This window comes from Muntiacus reevesi, chromosome 2, assembly GCF_963930625.1.
Source record: "Muntiacus reevesi chromosome 2, mMunRee1.1, whole genome shotgun sequence".
Lineage (NCBI taxonomy): Eukaryota > Metazoa > Chordata > Mammalia > Artiodactyla > Cervidae > Muntiacus > Muntiacus reevesi.
In genome coordinates this window covers 265,436,272-265,452,327 of record NC_089250.1, presented here as the reverse complement: position 1 = coordinate 265,452,327, position 16,056 = coordinate 265,436,272, and the positions used below count along the sequence as shown (strand labels likewise).

The 16,056-nt window shown below is 59.0% G+C and overlaps 1 protein-coding gene across 1 annotated transcript in view; it reads left to right on the top strand.

Moving 5' to 3' along the window:
• Positions 1-16,030, top strand: part of SYMPK (symplekin scaffold protein) — a 33,754-nt gene extending 17,724 nt beyond the window's left edge. Inside the window, exons 12-27 of the mRNA XM_065926348.1 lie at positions 14-218; positions 1,064-1,214; positions 2,147-2,382; positions 3,412-3,493; positions 3,643-3,756; positions 4,949-5,096; positions 6,144-6,304; positions 7,769-7,877; positions 8,209-8,309; positions 8,928-9,018; positions 10,087-10,188; positions 13,563-13,750; positions 14,664-14,840; positions 15,036-15,131; positions 15,346-15,678; positions 15,847-16,030. Coding sequence (XP_065782420.1) covers positions 14-218; positions 1,064-1,214; positions 2,147-2,382; positions 3,412-3,493; positions 3,643-3,756; positions 4,949-5,096; positions 6,144-6,304; positions 7,769-7,877; positions 8,209-8,309; positions 8,928-9,018; positions 10,087-10,188; positions 13,563-13,750; positions 14,664-14,840; positions 15,036-15,131; positions 15,346-15,678; positions 15,847-15,984 — 2,432 coding nt within the window. The 3' untranslated portion in view covers positions 15,985-16,030. The remainder of the gene's footprint in view (positions 1-13; positions 219-1,063; positions 1,215-2,146; positions 2,383-3,411; positions 3,494-3,642; positions 3,757-4,948; positions 5,097-6,143; positions 6,305-7,768; positions 7,878-8,208; positions 8,310-8,927; positions 9,019-10,086; positions 10,189-13,562; positions 13,751-14,663; positions 14,841-15,035; positions 15,132-15,345; positions 15,679-15,846) is intronic.
• Positions 16,031-16,056: the final 26 nt, after the last annotated feature.

Genomic DNA, 16,056 nt, shown 5'->3' with positions numbered 1-16,056 from the left:
GCCTTCCCCTCAGGCGTGGAGCAGACCAAACAGAGTAAGGAGGAGCCCAAGGAGGAGAAGGCGGTGAAGCCGGAGAGCGTCCTGATCAAGCGGCGCCTGCCAGCCCAGGGCCAGGCCATCTCGGTGGTGGGCTCCCTGAGTTCCATGTCCTCCCTGGAGGAGGAGGCACCCCAGGCCAAGAGGAGGCCGGAGCCCATTATCCCCGTCACGCAGCCCCGGTGAGTCCCCTGACAGGTGCTGGTGCAGGAAACTGGGGCCTGGTTGTGGCATGTGTGTGTGTGTGACAGACGAAGGCAGATAAACAGAGATCAGTTTGGGCCAGGTTCTCAGATTCCAGAGTCAATGCCATAACCACTAGACCTTATCTGCTGTTTTCTTGTATATAAAACTACTGTCTTATATCTAAAGTGGGGCTGATCGTATCTCTCTGTCTTTGAGGATGAGAGAGAATTAAATGAGTTCACAGTGCTGGTTAGATGATTAAATCAGATGGCTCTTGGGTGGACAGTGATCATGAGGTAAAAAGCACTTAGCGTGGTTTCTAGCACGTAGGAAGTGCTCCTGGTTGCTCCCATCATTGTCCCCATCATCACCTGCCTTACAGACCACAGAATCCAGCCTCTCCCTGCCCTGTCCCCAACCCAGGCTCGCCAGCAGCGCCCTGCCTGACTTGCTGCCCCCCAAGCTCTCTGTTCGCCTTGCTCCCTCTTCCCGTCACACCAGCCTCTTGGTCGGCCAAGCACATCCCCACATGGAGGCCTTTGCACTCCCTGTTCCCTCTGCCTAGAGAGCTCACCCCCAGACACTTGAGGGTCTGATTCCCTCACTTCATTCAGATCTCACGTCGTCATCCGTTGCCTGCTCCTTATAGCGGCCTCCCCTCAGATACTGTGTACCAAACCAGAACAGCATCCTCTGCCTTCCCATTGCCCTGCAGTGCCTCGGGGTCACGGGGGAGTTGGAGGGACAGCGTGGAGTTGTCTCTGTATAGCCTGGGGTGGGGCCTGGCTTCCAGAAAGGATGTTCAGAGTCACCATGTCCCTGTCCCTACTCTTGCACATAGGCTGGCGGGCGCCGGCGGGCGCAAGAAAATCTTCCGCCTAAGTGACGTGCTGAAGCCCCTGACAGACGCGCAGGTTGAGGCCATGAAGCTGGGCGCTGTGAAGCGGATCCTGCGGGCTGAGAAGGCTGTGGCCTGCAGCGGGGCCGCCCAGGTGTGCCACCGTCCTCCCAGCCCCTCCTCCCAGTCCCTCTCTCCAGGAGCCTGCCGCACGGCCCAGCGGAGAGACAGGCCTCAGGGTTAACTCTCCCTGGCTTCAGACCCCAGCACTGCCGCTCCCTGGCCGCTTCTCCCAGCCTCACTCCCACCTCCCATAAAGCAGATATGATAGCAGCAGCTCCTCACAGGCAACGTGGAATAAGATGTGTGTGGACACGCGTGCTCTGTCCCCCACACAGGGTGGCTACCAGGAGGAGCCCCCTGCACGCGGGCTGTTGGGTGCTTGCTCTTGCTGTGGTTCATAGCATTCTTGTTCTTTCGCCACAGACAGACTTACACACCTAACACTTGCTTTAAATCCTGATTCTGCCACTTGCTGGGATTGTAACCTCAGTCAAGTGGCTTTTTCCCCAATTTTTGAAGTTTAGTTAAACAAATAGTATATGCTTTCTGTTCAAATTATTTCCAGGCCATAGGGGGACCATATGTCTTCTTTGGCCCCCATCTGGGAGCCATCCCCCTGACAGAAGTGACCAGTAAACAAATTCAGGGAATCCTTCAGGATCATTTTCTGTGTACTCAAGATAATACTCCTAAAAATTTACCTATATATATTTTAGATGCACTTTAGATACAGTGTAGCTATTTGTAATTTTATATATCTATGATTTAGATAATTACTCCTAGAAATTTTGGCTATTACTCCTAGTTGTATTCTGTGTTGATTATTTTTTTCTCCCTTTTCAGTTTTTTTCCTTTCATATAAATGAGACCTCTTGAAAATAAGACTCTTCAGCGTTCCTTCCTCACTTAACACTGGGCCTGCGCTGGCTCTGAGGCTGGGCGGGAGCAGACGGCAGGGCAGGGTTAGGGGTGCCAGGCACTGCCCGCCCCCCACGCCGACACAGCTCCTCGCTCCCATGTCAGGTGCGCATAAAGATCCTGGCCAGCCTGGTGACGCAGTTTGACTCGGGCCTGAAGGCCGAGGTCCTGTCCTTCATCCTGGAGGACGTCCGGGCCCGCCTGGACCTGGCCTTCGCCTGGCTCTACCAGGAATACAACGCCTACCTCGCAGCTGGCGTCAAGGGCGCCCTGGACAAATACGAGGACTGCCTCATCCGCCTGCTCTCCGGCCTGCAGGAGAAGCCGGACCAGAAGGATGGGTGAGGGGGTGGCCCTGCACCCCGCTGTCCTCAGGGGTCCCCTGTCCCGTGTCCTGCCTTTTCTTTCTGGGCTCCAAGCAGCTCTTCATCAGCACCCGAGTCAGCCCTCCACGCGCCCGTCCCGAGCCACCGCCTCTCCCCGCGCTCAGACCAGGTCTCTGCACTGTCGCTGTGTCCCCCGGCTCTGCCGCTTGCTCCCTGACATCTGTGTCACTCACCTCGGCCTCCGTTTTCTCCCATGATGTGTGAAAACAGTGCCGGCTTCAGAAGCCTGTTCTGGGTGTCAGCTTCTTACCATCCCCGTCTCTTGCCTCAGGTGGTTCTGTAGCTTCCTCCTTGTTCTTGACCTCCAGCGTATCCATTCTCCAGCAGCACAGGTGACATTTGATAATGTCAAGCCTCTATGTCCCTACTAAAAACCTTCCATTGTCCTCAAGATAAAATGCAACTTCCTTACTAGGCCTCTGGGAGATCTTGTATAATCTAGTCGCCACCAACCTCTCGAGCCTCTTTTTTGGCCTCTGTGCTTTTCCCTGCCCAGCCCCCACCCCCTGCCCCAACTTCAGCCGCACCAGCTTTCAGTCCTGTGTGCTTACACATGCCAAGCTTGGCACTTTTCTGTTCTCTACTTGGGGTCTTCTCCGCCTGTTCCTTGCATGGCCAGCTCTTTGTTATCTACCAGCATGACTAAAGCATCTCAAAGCAGCCTTTGGTGGTCACCGTGTCTGAAATATAACACCCTTTCCCACTCCCCCCCAATCATCCCCTCCCACCGCTGTTTTAGACAAGCTAGGAATCCCCATTGGACAAAGCTGAGTTTCACAGAGGCAGTCTCTGCCCATGTCACCTCCCCCGCCCCCCCGGCAGCATTTGAACCCAACTCTGTTGCTTCCAGAGCTCTGTAACTGTCCGCCGGGGGTTGAGCGAGCGCTCTGAGTGGTCCTGCCACCTCTTAGCTGCAGTCAGCAGGAGGGGGAAGCCCGGGGGCCTCTCCTCTGCAGCTCTACCCCGTCCCTCCCCCTCTGGCAGGATCTTCACCAAGGTTGTGCTGGAGGCGCCGCTGATCACCGAGAGCGCCCTGGAGGTGATCCGCAAGTACTGTGAGGACGAGGTGAGGATGGGCGTGGGCGGGGCCATGCTCGCTGCAGCCTGGGGTGGGCTGGGGGGCTCTGTGAGGGACCTGATCTGACTAGGCAAGAGAGACACCCCCGAGGCCCACTGCGGTGCCCTGGGCTCCAGCTCCCCTCCTTCCTGCCGCAGAGTCGCACCTACCTGGGCATGTCCACTCTCCGAGACCTGATCTTCAAGCGCCCATCCCGCCAGTTCCAGTACCTGCATGTCCTGCTAGACCTCAGCTCCCACGAGAAGGACAAGGTGACCCCCCACCCGTGCTTAGTGCTGGGCTACACTCAGCCCTTCCTCTGTCCCGAGTCACCAGCCCCGTCTTTTCCACATGACCCTGAAGGTTTCTGGGCCTGCCGCCCTTCTTGCAACACCTTGGTGGTGGCGGCTTTTCCATTCTTGATGGCACAAGGCTGCTTAGCATGTACACAGCCCACTCCCCAGGAATGGCGGTCCATTTTGCTCTTACTCTGCTCATGTTGGTGCACCCCCTCTTAAGGCCTGGTGCTGTGCTGGGACCTGGGGGGACACTGACCAGGAGGGGAGCCATTGTGACCACACAGCCTGTTCAGTGCCTGGAGTGGAGTTGGGTGTGCGGCCAGGGAAGGGAAGCGGTCTAAAGAAGACTTCTGGAGGAGGGGTCGTGTGAGCCAAGAGCTGCACTGAGGGGACAGGTGTGCCCTGCACGGAGGGTCAGCGTGTGATTGAGAAGCCCTCGGTCCATCCCTGCTCCCGCCTGCCACCAGCTCCTTCCTGACATCTCAGGGCTGTTCACTCAGCAAACCCTCCCTGCTGGCTCAGCCCTGTGGTGCCGCTAGGGACAAAGCAGCGCCCAAGACCGGGCCCTGTTCACGTGGCTCCCATCAGGGGATGTCTGAGGGAAACAGGATCTGGCCAGTGACAGGCATGCCAGCAGTGGGAAGCTTTTGTGGCAAGTCTCAGAGCTGGGGAGAATGCAGTCACTTTAAAAAAAGTGAGAGCTTCCCTGGTGGCTCAGACGGTAAAGTGTCTGGCTGCAATGAGGGAGACCTGAATTCGATCCCTGGGTCGGGACAATCCCTTGGAGAAGGAAATGGAAACCCACTCCAGTACTCTTACCTGGAAAATCCCATGGACGGAGACGCCTGGTAGGCTATAGCCCACAGGGTCACAGAGTCGGACACAACTGAGTGACTTCACTTTTTTGAGGAACTGAGGAAAGCTCCTTCCAGTTGGAGTATAGCAAGCAAGACAAGAATGAACGATAAGAGATGGGACGGGGCAGGTAGACGGTGGGGTGGTACAGGGCCTTGAGTTAGGCCAGGAAGCCTCTCTCCCAAGCAGGTGACCAGCCTTGGGCACGGTAGCTCAGCCCCGCCGGACCTTTCTCAGACCTCAGCTTGTTTTCACACCGATGGCCACCAAGTTCAGGGCAGCCGTCCTCCCCTGCACCCCCGCTCCTCAGGTGCGTTCCCAGGCCTTGCTGTTCATCAAGCGCATGTACGAGAAGGAGCAGCTGCGAGAGTATGTGGAGAAGTTTGCCCTCAACTACCTACAGCTCTTGGTCCACCCCAACCCGCCGTCGGTGCTCTTTGGAGCCGACAAGGACACAGGTTTGGCTCAGGTTTTCCAGAGGTGTCGTGAACTAGGGGAGACAGCCAGACAGTAAAAACCGGAACGAGCAGGCCTCAGTGGCGAAAGCAGGAGCCTGCAGGAACCCAGAAGGGGCTCTTGGCCCAGCCTGAGGGGTCAGGCAGAGCATCCTGAAAGCGGGGGCAGCTGGGCTGGAAGCCGAGGCCCAGGAGAGTGAGCCAGTGATGGGACTCCAGGAAGGGCCAGGCAAGTTCTTTGCAGACCATTCCCTTAGCAGAGCTCTGGGTCCTCCGGCATTGCAGACTGGGAGACCCAGGCCCCCAGGGAAGGGACCACTAACCTGGAAGGTTCCGGCCATGGCAGAAAGCAGGGGGCTTCTGGGAGCACAGGAGCCCCAGTGCCACCTGGGTGCCGGGCCAGCTTCCCAGGAGATGTGCTGGCTCTGTGACCCTTAGGTGGTGCAGAAGGAGGAGCTGGGGGCTTCCCTGGTGGTCTAGTAGTTAAGACTCCATGCTCCCAGTGCAGGAGGCACAGGTTCAATCCCTGGTTGGGGAACGAAGATCCTGCCACACAGCGAGGTTAAAAAGAAAAGAAAAGTGTTGGGCGCAGGGTTCTAGGCAACAGCAGCATGTGCACAGGCTCCAAAGTGGGGGCCCCAAGGGGCTGTCAGAGGAGGCTGTGACCCCAGCACACAGCCCCAGAGGCAGGGCAGCCCTGAACAGGAGCTGGCAGGGAAAGCAAGGTGAGGCGGCCCCTGAGGGCCCCGGATGGTGGTGAGACTGCTGAGTAGAAGGGGAGCAGAGTCAGATGGGCTCTTGGGAAGATCTCTCTGAGTCGGTGGTCAGAGGAGACCAGATGGGAATGTAGGGCAGAGACTTCTAGAAGGGGAGCAGGTCTGGTTGCACCCCATTTCCCAGAGGACTGGCTTCCTGCCCTGGGACAGTTTGTTTCCAGGCCCAGTTCCCACTTCCTTCTGTGCCTGCAGCCCCCCAAGAAGATCCAGGCGCTGGGCAGGGGTGGGGGGAGTGGGGCTGGCCTGATTTTCCCCCACCCCCCCTCCCCCTTAGAGGTGGCCGCACCCTGGACCGAGGAGACGGTGAAGCAGTGCCTGTACCTCTACCTGGCTCTCCTACCTCAGAACCACAAGCTGATCCACGAGCTGGCGGCCGTGTACACGGAGGCCATCGCCGACATCAAGAGGACAGTGCTGAGGGTCATCGAGCAGCCGGTGAGGCTCCTGGCCCGCCAGGCTCCGCCCACCGGTGGGCGGGGCTGACCACAACTCCAGCCCCGCCCCCGAATGTTCTCCCCTTGCTGAGTGTTGAGACTTAAGGGTCATTACCCTGCCGCCTCCGTCCACCCCTGAGAAGACAGAAGGGTAGCCCTGTAGTTAAGAGCCTCCAGTCGGACAGACCTTGGTTCACATTCCATCTGTCCCTTTCTCACTGCGTGGCCTTGCACCCTTCAGTTAAAACCAAGCAGATAATTCAGACCAGCAAGCTTGTTGGAGCGATTCTGCGACCTCATGTGCATGAATACGTGTCTCCCTGTTGTCATGTATGAGCCGTCCCTCCCCTGCCTTGCTGACGGGAATCTTTACTTGTCGTGGCCCGAGTCTCTCCTGCTCCTCTCTGGAACCACAGGGTCACCCACAAAAGCAGCTCAGTTACAGGCTGGCCTGTGAAATTCAGAATGTCTGTTCTTCCCTTTTGTCACCAGATTTGAGACTGCTCTTCTCTATCTCTGTCCCTGACATTTTATTACTGAGAATTTCCACCATAAATCAAAGGAGAAAATGAGGCAGGTTAATTCCCACGTACCTGCCTCCCAGAGTCAACAGGGTCCTTACCTGTAACGTGGGGGTAATAGTGTGGTTGTGAGGAGGAAGCAGACTCTTCTTCTCCCCATTGTCACGGTGAGCCCACTGGACTGTGAGCTCCTTGAGGGCAACGACTGTCGGCTCTGCTTGCAATTGGGCAGAGGAAAGCGTGGGCCCTTGATGCCTGGCCCTCCTCCGCTCCCTGTGTTCGGTGCCCGTGAGGGGTTAGGGGGAGGCAGCAGACGCAGCAACAGGTCGAGCCCTGATCCGAGCCAGCAGCAAAGCTGGCACCCAGGTGGTCACAGGGGGAAATGGGCAGGGTTCACTTGTGCCTGCAGAACCCAGAAACGTCTTCACCAAGGAATTGAAGAACAGCTTGGACATCAAAGGTCAGGCTGAGTCCCAGAGACCAGACCTGGCCTGCCTGGTGGGAGGGCAGCGTGACAAGAGTGTAGGAAGGAGCTGCAGGAGCCTGTGTGTGTGTGAGGTCGGGTGGACGAGACCTGGACGCTTCTGCCAACCCTGCCCATCTTCCCCAGATTTCCCCCACTTCTCTGAAGCCTGACACCCATTCTTTTCTCCCTCTGCTTTATTGAGATACAACCAATATACAACCTTAGCTTAGCTTAAGGTCTACAACAGTGATTTGATACATGTGTATATTGTGAAATGATTATTACCATAAGTTTAATTAACATCCATCACCTCAAAAGAATTCTTGATTTTCCTCTAACGGTGAGAATATTTAAGATCCGCTCTCTCTTGCCAGTCCCTCCCCCAGAGTCCCAGCGTCCTCCCAGCTGCCTGGTCTCTGACACCTCCCCACGCTGGGCCCAGTCCCCCTCACCGCCCGTCTGTCGCCTCTCCCTGTAGATCCGGGGGATGGGCATGAACTCACCAGAGCTGCTCCTGCTCGTGGAGAACTGTCCCAAGGGGGCAGAGACGCTGGTCACACGCTGTCTGCACAGCCTCACGGACAAAGGTACCTCCCGGGACCCCATCCTTCTTCCTACTCCTCTGTCCAGGCCCTCCCCACTTCCCTTCCCAGGACCTGGGGATCAGAGCTGCTGGGTCCCCATACGCTTGGCCCTCTTGTGAATCTCTCCGCATCCTTGGGCCTCAATTTCTCTGTGCGGAAGAGTGCACTGCTAAAACGCATTTGAGAAACCAAAGGGCCAGGGATTTCTGCTCTGAAATGGAGCAGCCCCTCCCTGCCCCTGGCACACACCCACCACCATTTGTTTCTCCCCCTTGGTGTCCACTCATCCCACCGCCCCCAGCCCCCGAGCCTCTTGCTTATTCCTCGCCTGCAGTGCCCCCGTCCCCGGAGCTGGTGAAGCGGGTCAGGGATCTCTACCACAAGCGACTGCCAGATGTCCGCTTCCTCATCCCAGTGCTCAATGGGCTGGAGAAGGTACGGAGTTGCATGCCTGGATGCCCCCACCCACGGGGACACGCCTGGCGGGGCGGGGAGGAGGGAGGCACCCGGGCGCCCTCGTCAGATGCTGTGAGCACAGGCTGGGTCTTGTCTGGGTCAGTCTCTACTTGGCAAGCCCCGCCCCTTTCTGAGCCCCAGTTTCTTCCTCCTGCTGAGTGAGTATCCCAGCGATCCACCACTGCCCGCCCTCCTCCCTTCCTGCCCCACCCCGTACACATGATCGTCCTGAGGACAAAGTGGAGCCACAGGAGCAGGGCAGGGGGCACCTCCCCTTGAGCGTGTGCTTCCCCTGCCCAGGTCTTGTTCCTCCCAGGCTGTGGGACCTCAGGTGAACCTCCATCTCCTCTTGTAGGAGGAGTCATCAAGCCAGCCCAGGGGCTCACCTGGGGGGTAATGAGGCTGGGGCTGGGTCAGGCCCAGTGAGCTGGGAAAGCTATACCTGGAGGGGCCAAAGAGAGGGAGAGGAAGAAGGCACTGGGGGGCTAGGTGAGGTCAGAGCTTGCCCCTTACCGCCCCAGGGCGAGCAGTGGGGAGGCTTCTCTGGAGCAGGCAGGGGGCGTATCTGACCTGCCCTCCCCTGCCTTGCCCTTGTAGAAGGAAGTGATCCAGGCCCTGCCAAAGCTCATCAAGCTCAACCCCATAGTGGTGAAAGAGGTCTTCAACCGCCTGCTGGGCACCCAGCACGGTAGGTGATGTGTTCGCCTCCCCACCAGGGGCCAGCTCAACCCTGGCCCTTGTATTATCCCTCCCCAGCGGCTCCCCCAGGAGACCCCACCTCAGGTGGCAGGAGGAAGGGGTCCGGGAGGTGAGATGTGGAATGCTGGGGGAGGAATGCCACCACATTTTGGTGTGGGGGTGTTCATCTTGCTCTCTGAGGCTGCCATTCAGACTTGGCGACATCTCAACATCTGTCCCAGAGCTTCTGGGTCACCCTCCCGTGATACTTGGATGATGGTTTCATCCACATTGGGGACAAAACTGGGGGACTGAGGACTGCCTCTTTATAAGCATCTTCCCTTCCAGGACCTCAAACACGGGCTCCATATTTGCCCTTCCTCAGCTCTTGCCTGAACCCCTCCAGCTGTGGGTGAGGGGCATTTTGTTCGAGTTTGGACACGCCCTGGTTCAAAAGAAAGAACTTTCAACCTAGGCAGACTACCAGATAGTGTAGGGTAGATTCCTCAGCCTTCACCCCAGGGGCTGGAACTAGGGAGGGTGGAAGCTCTGCACGTGATTTGGTGACTTAAAACAGACACGCGAGCGTCTGGGACCCTCGACACCCCACAAGAAGAGCGCGTCTCCCCCAGCCTCGTCCCCGGTGGCATTCAGCCTGAGCACTGTTTGCCAGTCTGTGGCCTGGCCCCTCTTGTCCTGTCCAGCAGACGTCCCTGCGCCTCTCTGCTGTGCTGGGGACCTGGGATGAGCTCGTCCTCACCCTGCCCTTGTGGGTGCACAGCCTGGGCCGGGACGGGGGAGAGCGGCCGAGTCACACGAGAGATGGGGGGGGCCCAGTGTGGGGGCGGGGGGTCCAATGAAGGCCTGACAGGCCTCTGGTTGGAATGGTTCCCAGCTGCCACCTCCTTCAGGTGCCTCCCGGTGGCCTCAGTCTCTTGCGCTGCACCAGCCCTCTGTACCCCTAATCCCAGAGGGTGCCTTGTCTTCCTCTGCCGCTCCCCCAGTCTGGGGGGGCGTGGACCTGTCTCCCAGGCCTCCATACTGTCTCCTCCTCCTCTCCCTACTCCCCCTGCTGCAGGTGAAGGGAACTCAGCCCTGTCCCCCCTGAACCCTGGAGAGCTGCTCATCGCCTTACACAACATCGACTCGGCAAAGTGTGACATGAAGTCCATCATCAAAGGTGAGGCGCACCCCCCCCATCCCGACCCCCCTCTTCAGTGGCCTGGCCATTGCGGACCTGGGGAAGAACCTTGGGCTGGAGTCGGCCCCCTCTGGAATCAGCCAAGACGGAGACTGTGCCCCCCACAGCCCCGTCTCAGAGCTCTGGACACCCAGCCTCACTCCTTTCCATCATCCCTCCTCTCCTTCCTTCCTCCCCCACCCCATCTAAGGAAGTGATGCACCCCCTGTGCACCAGCACAGAGCGGTCCTCAGGAGGGTGGGGGACCCTCCCTCCCCGGCCCCATGGGCCTGAGGAGTGAAGAACACAGAGCCCTTGGCCAAGCTGGTCAGAGGCAGGGCAGGCAGCGCACGGACGGCGTTGTTGGGCCGGGAGGGCTGAGCCAGGAGAGCGTCCCTCCCGGCCGGGCAGTAGGTGACCGCCTGGCCGGCTCACCGCAGTTAGCAGTTTCCTAATGGCAGCTGTCACTGTTCGCCAGCACTTAGTCTGAGCCGCGCTCTCCTAAGCACCTCACAGGCCCACCCACCCAGCCACACCACTCTGTTCCTGGTAAGTATGCTGACTTCCGTCTTGTAGTCGAAGTGGAGGTTCCAGAGAGGTTAAGTAACTTGCTCAGGGCCACCCAGAAACTAAGTGGTTTGGTGGACAAAACAGAATTGAAAGTTGGGGGGACCCGAGTCGGAAACCGGGTTCTGCCTGCAGATGGCCTCCTGGGTCCCAGGGCGGCGCTCGCTCCCTCGGCGCTCCCTTCCCTCCCTCCGCGCTCCCCTCCATGTCCTCCGCGGCTTCTGGCCCAGAAACCATGTTTCCCAGAGGCAGGAGCCCTTACTGTCCCCTGCTCTTCTCAGAAGACAGCTGTCCTTTGCTTCCTTCTCTCTCCTTTAAAAGCAGGGAGGGGGGTTTTCTCTCCTTGCCACCTATTTTCTTGTCCCGCCTGAAGTAGCTTCAGTGATGTATTTCCTAGTCTTCCTCGGCAGATTCTCTCAGAAATCTTTAGGTCAAGAGAGGAGCTTCTGAAAATATTAAACACACGCTACAGCTGAGCAGGAACTCAGGCCTCTAGTGGAAGCGGTGAAGTGTGTCAAAGCTGAGGCTCCGGAGTGGTCATCTTACGTGCCCTGGCCCCTTAGGTGACCTCTGGAAGTTACAAGCCCATTCCCCAGGACAGTACCCACACATGACCTCGTGTACCGTTTGAGGGGACTCAGACTGCTAGCATGGCCTGGCTCTGAAACTGCAGAGTGGACGCTGGCTAGATCTGGTGGTTTGGGGGCGGGGGTCTGGTCAAGACAGAAGGTCAGGCTGTAACCGTGCAGGCCCCGCCTGCCACTGACACCCGTTCATGGACGCAGGTTTAGTCCTTGATCTTACACGTGGGAACCGGGCCCGGGGGGAAAGGGGCTTTACCACAGGTCACACGCACAGCCAGCAGCCAGGCCCTGGAGATGTCGGCAGCGCCCCACGTGGTTTCCTCCTACAAACCCAGGCCCACACGGAGCCTCTGTGTTGCTGAGCTCTCGGCAGCCCTTCAGCTGGTCTCTCTACTGGCTCTTCATCCCAGAGCACGCCTCTCTGCTCAGGCCCCGTGCTTTTCTCCACTGCACCAGTGACCCTGCTTGACTTAGCTCCAGGTCCCGTTTTGTGCCCTGTTGGACTCCCCAGTGGCTGACAGTATAAGCAGTCACCACTGGCATTCACTTCCCCTTAAACCACCCTCTCTCTCTGGTGAGCTTTCCTACAGCTGGACCTGTCCAGCAGGCTGGCCCAGCGACTAAGACTCACTGTGCACCTCTGCTAAGCCCTGTGCCGGGCCCTGCTGAGGACACAGCAGGGATGGGGACAGTCCTGGCCCTGCCCTCCCAGGGCTCACAGGCCACCCCTCCAGTTAACAGTCCAGAGTGAACAGGACTGGGGCAGAGGGCCCAAAGGGGCCCCCTGACTCTCCCTTGGGTGGGACGTTAGGGAGGGCTCCGTGGAGGAGGGGACACCTGAGCTGAAACCGTGGGATGAACAGGGGTGAGGAAGCAGGAGAGGTGATCCATGCTAGCATGGCCTGGTTCTGGAACTGCAGAGCAGACCAGCTGGATCTGGTCGAGGACGGTGGTGGAGGATGCAGTCGGGCTGTAATGGTGTAGGCCCTGCCCACAGCTGGTGTCTCATAGACCCCAGTTCAAGTTCAGACTTGCTCTCTTGAGGGCCTGTGGCAGGTATAGGGTCAGGTTGAGCTTTTGAAAGACCTCACAGGCTGCTGTGTGGAGGGTGGGTGGGAGGCCCAAGAGGTGGCTGGGGTGGAGCTACAGGGGAGGAATGGGAAGAAGGCTGATTTTGGAGACTTTCTGGCAGAGCAGGCAGAAGCCAATAGCTACCCAGACAGGAGGAGAAGGAAGAACAGCCTCTGTTTCTGGCGGGTCCTCTTGCAGTTCACCTTCTGCGCTCCCTGCAGCCTAGGTGCCCTCCCTACCCTGCCTCCAGCCTCCTCCCTGCGTGTCTACCTGCCATGCCTCCAGCCTCCCTCTCTTCCTTACAGGAGCTCCCCTGCCCCCATTCTTCATAGGCACCCACCTCTGCTCTCCATTAGCCTCTCAAGGATTGGGGGGCCTCTCTTCTAGCTCAATAAAGACTTCCTGGTTGACAGACTCACCTGGCAAGTGGTGTTTGGGGCAGAAGGGGTTCAGAGGCAGTTCCCGGAGTCTCCCCAGTAGCAGTGGATCTGAGCACCACTGGTCTCACTGATTTGGGGTCCCGCAGGGCGCTCCTGAGGGGCCTGCCCTCGTGGGGTGCTTGTGCTGCACCAGCCCCCCTCAGGCCCTTCCTGGCGCTCATTGTATGCCCAGACTTCCTCCTCTTGCCCTTTGCTCTGACTGTGTGGACTGTGACCTCCACATCCCCCCAGGCCTGGTAGCGCCCGAGCACCAGCGCGAGCCTCGTGCACTGGGTTGAGAGCAGGCAATCTCTTGACCAGTCTGCTGGTGGAGACCATGGCTCCTGTCCCATGAGGGATTACTTACGGGAGTCACAGCTGCTTCCTTCCAGTAGGAGTGGAAGTGCCACGCCATCCCAGTCAAGCCACAGTGGGTCCCTGGGGATAGGCAACATAGCTTTCTCCCCTCACCCTTTCTGGGCATTATTCTCCAAGAGAGAGGACCAGCGGGGCTTCCAGGAGATGGACGTGTCCTCTCCCTTAGACCAAGCTCCCAGGCTTTCCAAGGGTCAGATCACAGTATCCGCTTCTGCTGGGTGGGTGGGGAATCTGTCTTGCCTGGAGCTTCAGGGAGTTGGGGCTGGGTCTCCCCTCACACGGGCAGATCACAGGGCGGAGGCTCTTTAAGGGGTGGTGGGCAAAGGGGACAGGCCCCCTCTCCGCCTCCTCGCAGCCACGAACCTGTGCTTTGCGGAGCGGAACGTGTACACGTCGGAGGTGCTGGCCGTGGTGATGCAGCAGCTGATGGAGCAGAGCCCCCTGCCCATGTTGCTCATGAGGACCGTCATCCAGTCCTTGACCATGTACCCCCGCCTGGGGGGCTTCGTCATGAACATCCTGTCCCGGCTCATCATGAAGCAGGTAACCGGCCCTGGCCACCCTGGTCTCCCAGGCAGGGGGCTGCTGCAGGACGTGCTGCCAACAGACTTGAGGCAGAACCCCAGGCTTTTCCAGCTGGTTTGGCCCCTGTCCCAAGGGAGCCCTCGTGCAGAGAACAAGCTTTACCATGACTGGCAGACTGCTGGGACAATGCAACCCTCCAGGGGTCACTGCGGCAGACAGCTGTAGGGTGGCAAGGTGACGGGTGAGGCTGTTGGGTGGTAGGACCAGACTGAGAGGTGCACGTCCCAGGGGGTGTGGCTGCCCCTTCAGAGTGAAGGTGGTAGTCACTGAGTTGTGTGCAATTCTTCGCAACTGCACAGACTGCAGCCCACTAGGCCCCTCTGTCCATGGGATTTCCCAGGCAAGAACACTGGAGCGGGTAGCCATTCCCTTCTCCAAGGGATCTTCCTGACCCAAGGATCTCCCACACTGCAAGCGGGTTCTTTACCATCTGAGTCACCAGGGCTGCCCCTTGCCCCCCATCATTTGGCACTCAGTCGGACAAGAGGCATCTTGAACTGAAAAATGGCCTCATTTTTCAAGAGAAGCTAGAAATGTTTTATGAAACAAATTAAAAAAACCTCTATCCACAAGCCTTCAGTCTGGATTCAGACCATAGGTTGACACTTTGCAACATCTGACTTAGAGGTTAAGTGCAGATGCAGGCAGATCTGGGGGTCAGATGTCGGTTCTGCCCTTGGTACCTGTGTGACCCTGGACGAGTCCCGCACTTCCCCAGGCCTTGTAGGTTTAGCAGGGCTAACGTCACCCTCTAGAGGCGGTGGCGAGAATGCAACGAGGCATGGCCTTCTTCCCTGAGGTCTTTGTCCCAACTTCTGCGGCCGGCTGCCTGCAGGCCCCCTCACGACTGCTCCCTCCCTGCCCGGTCCAGGTGTGGAAGTATCCCAAGGTGTGGGAGGGCTTCATCAAGTGCTGTCAGCGCACCAAGCCCCAGAGCTTCCAGGTCATCCTGCAGCTCCCACCCCAGCAGCTGGGGGCCGTCTTTGACAAGTGCCCAGAGCTCCGGGAGCCCCTGCTGGCCCACGTTCGTTCCTTCACCCCCCACCAGGTACCCCTGGGTGTGGGGTGGGTGGCCCCATGGGTCCAGCCCTGGGGGACTGGGGTGGGGCCGAGGGCAGCCCGGCAGTGTCACGAAGGTCCTGGGGTCTGGAGAGTCAAGGACACCAAGGGTCTGAGGGGGACAAGGGAGGGGGTGTCTCCGGGGCAGAGCTCTCCACAGCACCCCCATCTGCTTTTCCCCCAGCAAGCACACATCCCCAACTCCATCATGGCCATCCTGGAGGCCAGCGGCAAGCAGGAGCCAGAGACTAAGGAAGCACCTGCCGGGCCCCTGGAAGAGGTGAGGGTCCCCCGCGCCCCTCCTCCTACCCACACCAGCCGTTTCTGCGGGGAGGGGCTGGAGCTGGGGGTGGGGAGACGGCAGCCCCTTACTCCCTGTGCCCTCTCTGCTGTCTGCCTCAGGTGGTTTCCATCTTTTTCCCCCCATCCCCTTGAGAGCAGCTTGGGTCTTGGGTCCCAGCTGTCCCTGAGGTTTTGTTGCTCTGCACCCCCAGGATGACTTAGAACCTCTGACCCTGGCACCACCTCCGGCCCCCCGACCCCCTCAAGATCTCATTGGCCTGCGGCTGGCCCAGGAGAAGGCCTTAAAGCGGCAACTGGAGGAGGAACAGAAGCTGAAGCCTGGGGGACTGGGAGCCCCCTCCTCGTCCTCGTCGTCGTCCTCTTCCTCGGTGCGGCCAGGCCCCGTCCAGCCGGAGGAAGCCATTGATTTCCGGGAGGAGGGGTCTGAGTGCGAGACCCCGGCCATCTTCATCAGCATGGACGATGACTCGGGGCTGACTGAGGCCGCACTGCTGGACTCTAGTCTTGAGGGACCCCTACCTAAGGTAGGGATGACTGCCCCAGAGCAACAGAGGATGAGAAAAGTCAGGGCCTGGGGTTAAGTGTGTGTGCCCAATGTCCAAGGCAGGGAGGGGGCGGGAAGGGTAGGGCCTGAAGAAGTACTGGAGGTGCGACCACGCTGTTTTTGACCTGCCCCCCCCTTCTGTCACCAGGAAACTGCAGCAGGTGGATTGCTTTCAAAGGAGGAGCGGAGCCCCCAGCCCCTCACAGCGGCTGGAGAAGACACAGTGCAGACTCCCAGCCCCACGGCTGAGGACGCAGGCGAACCGGAGACCAAGGGGAACAGCTGACGTAGCCTGTTGGGGGGCAGGGGGGTGGGACTGGGAGCTCAGGGAGGCCGGGGAGGGGCTTGGCCGACGGTG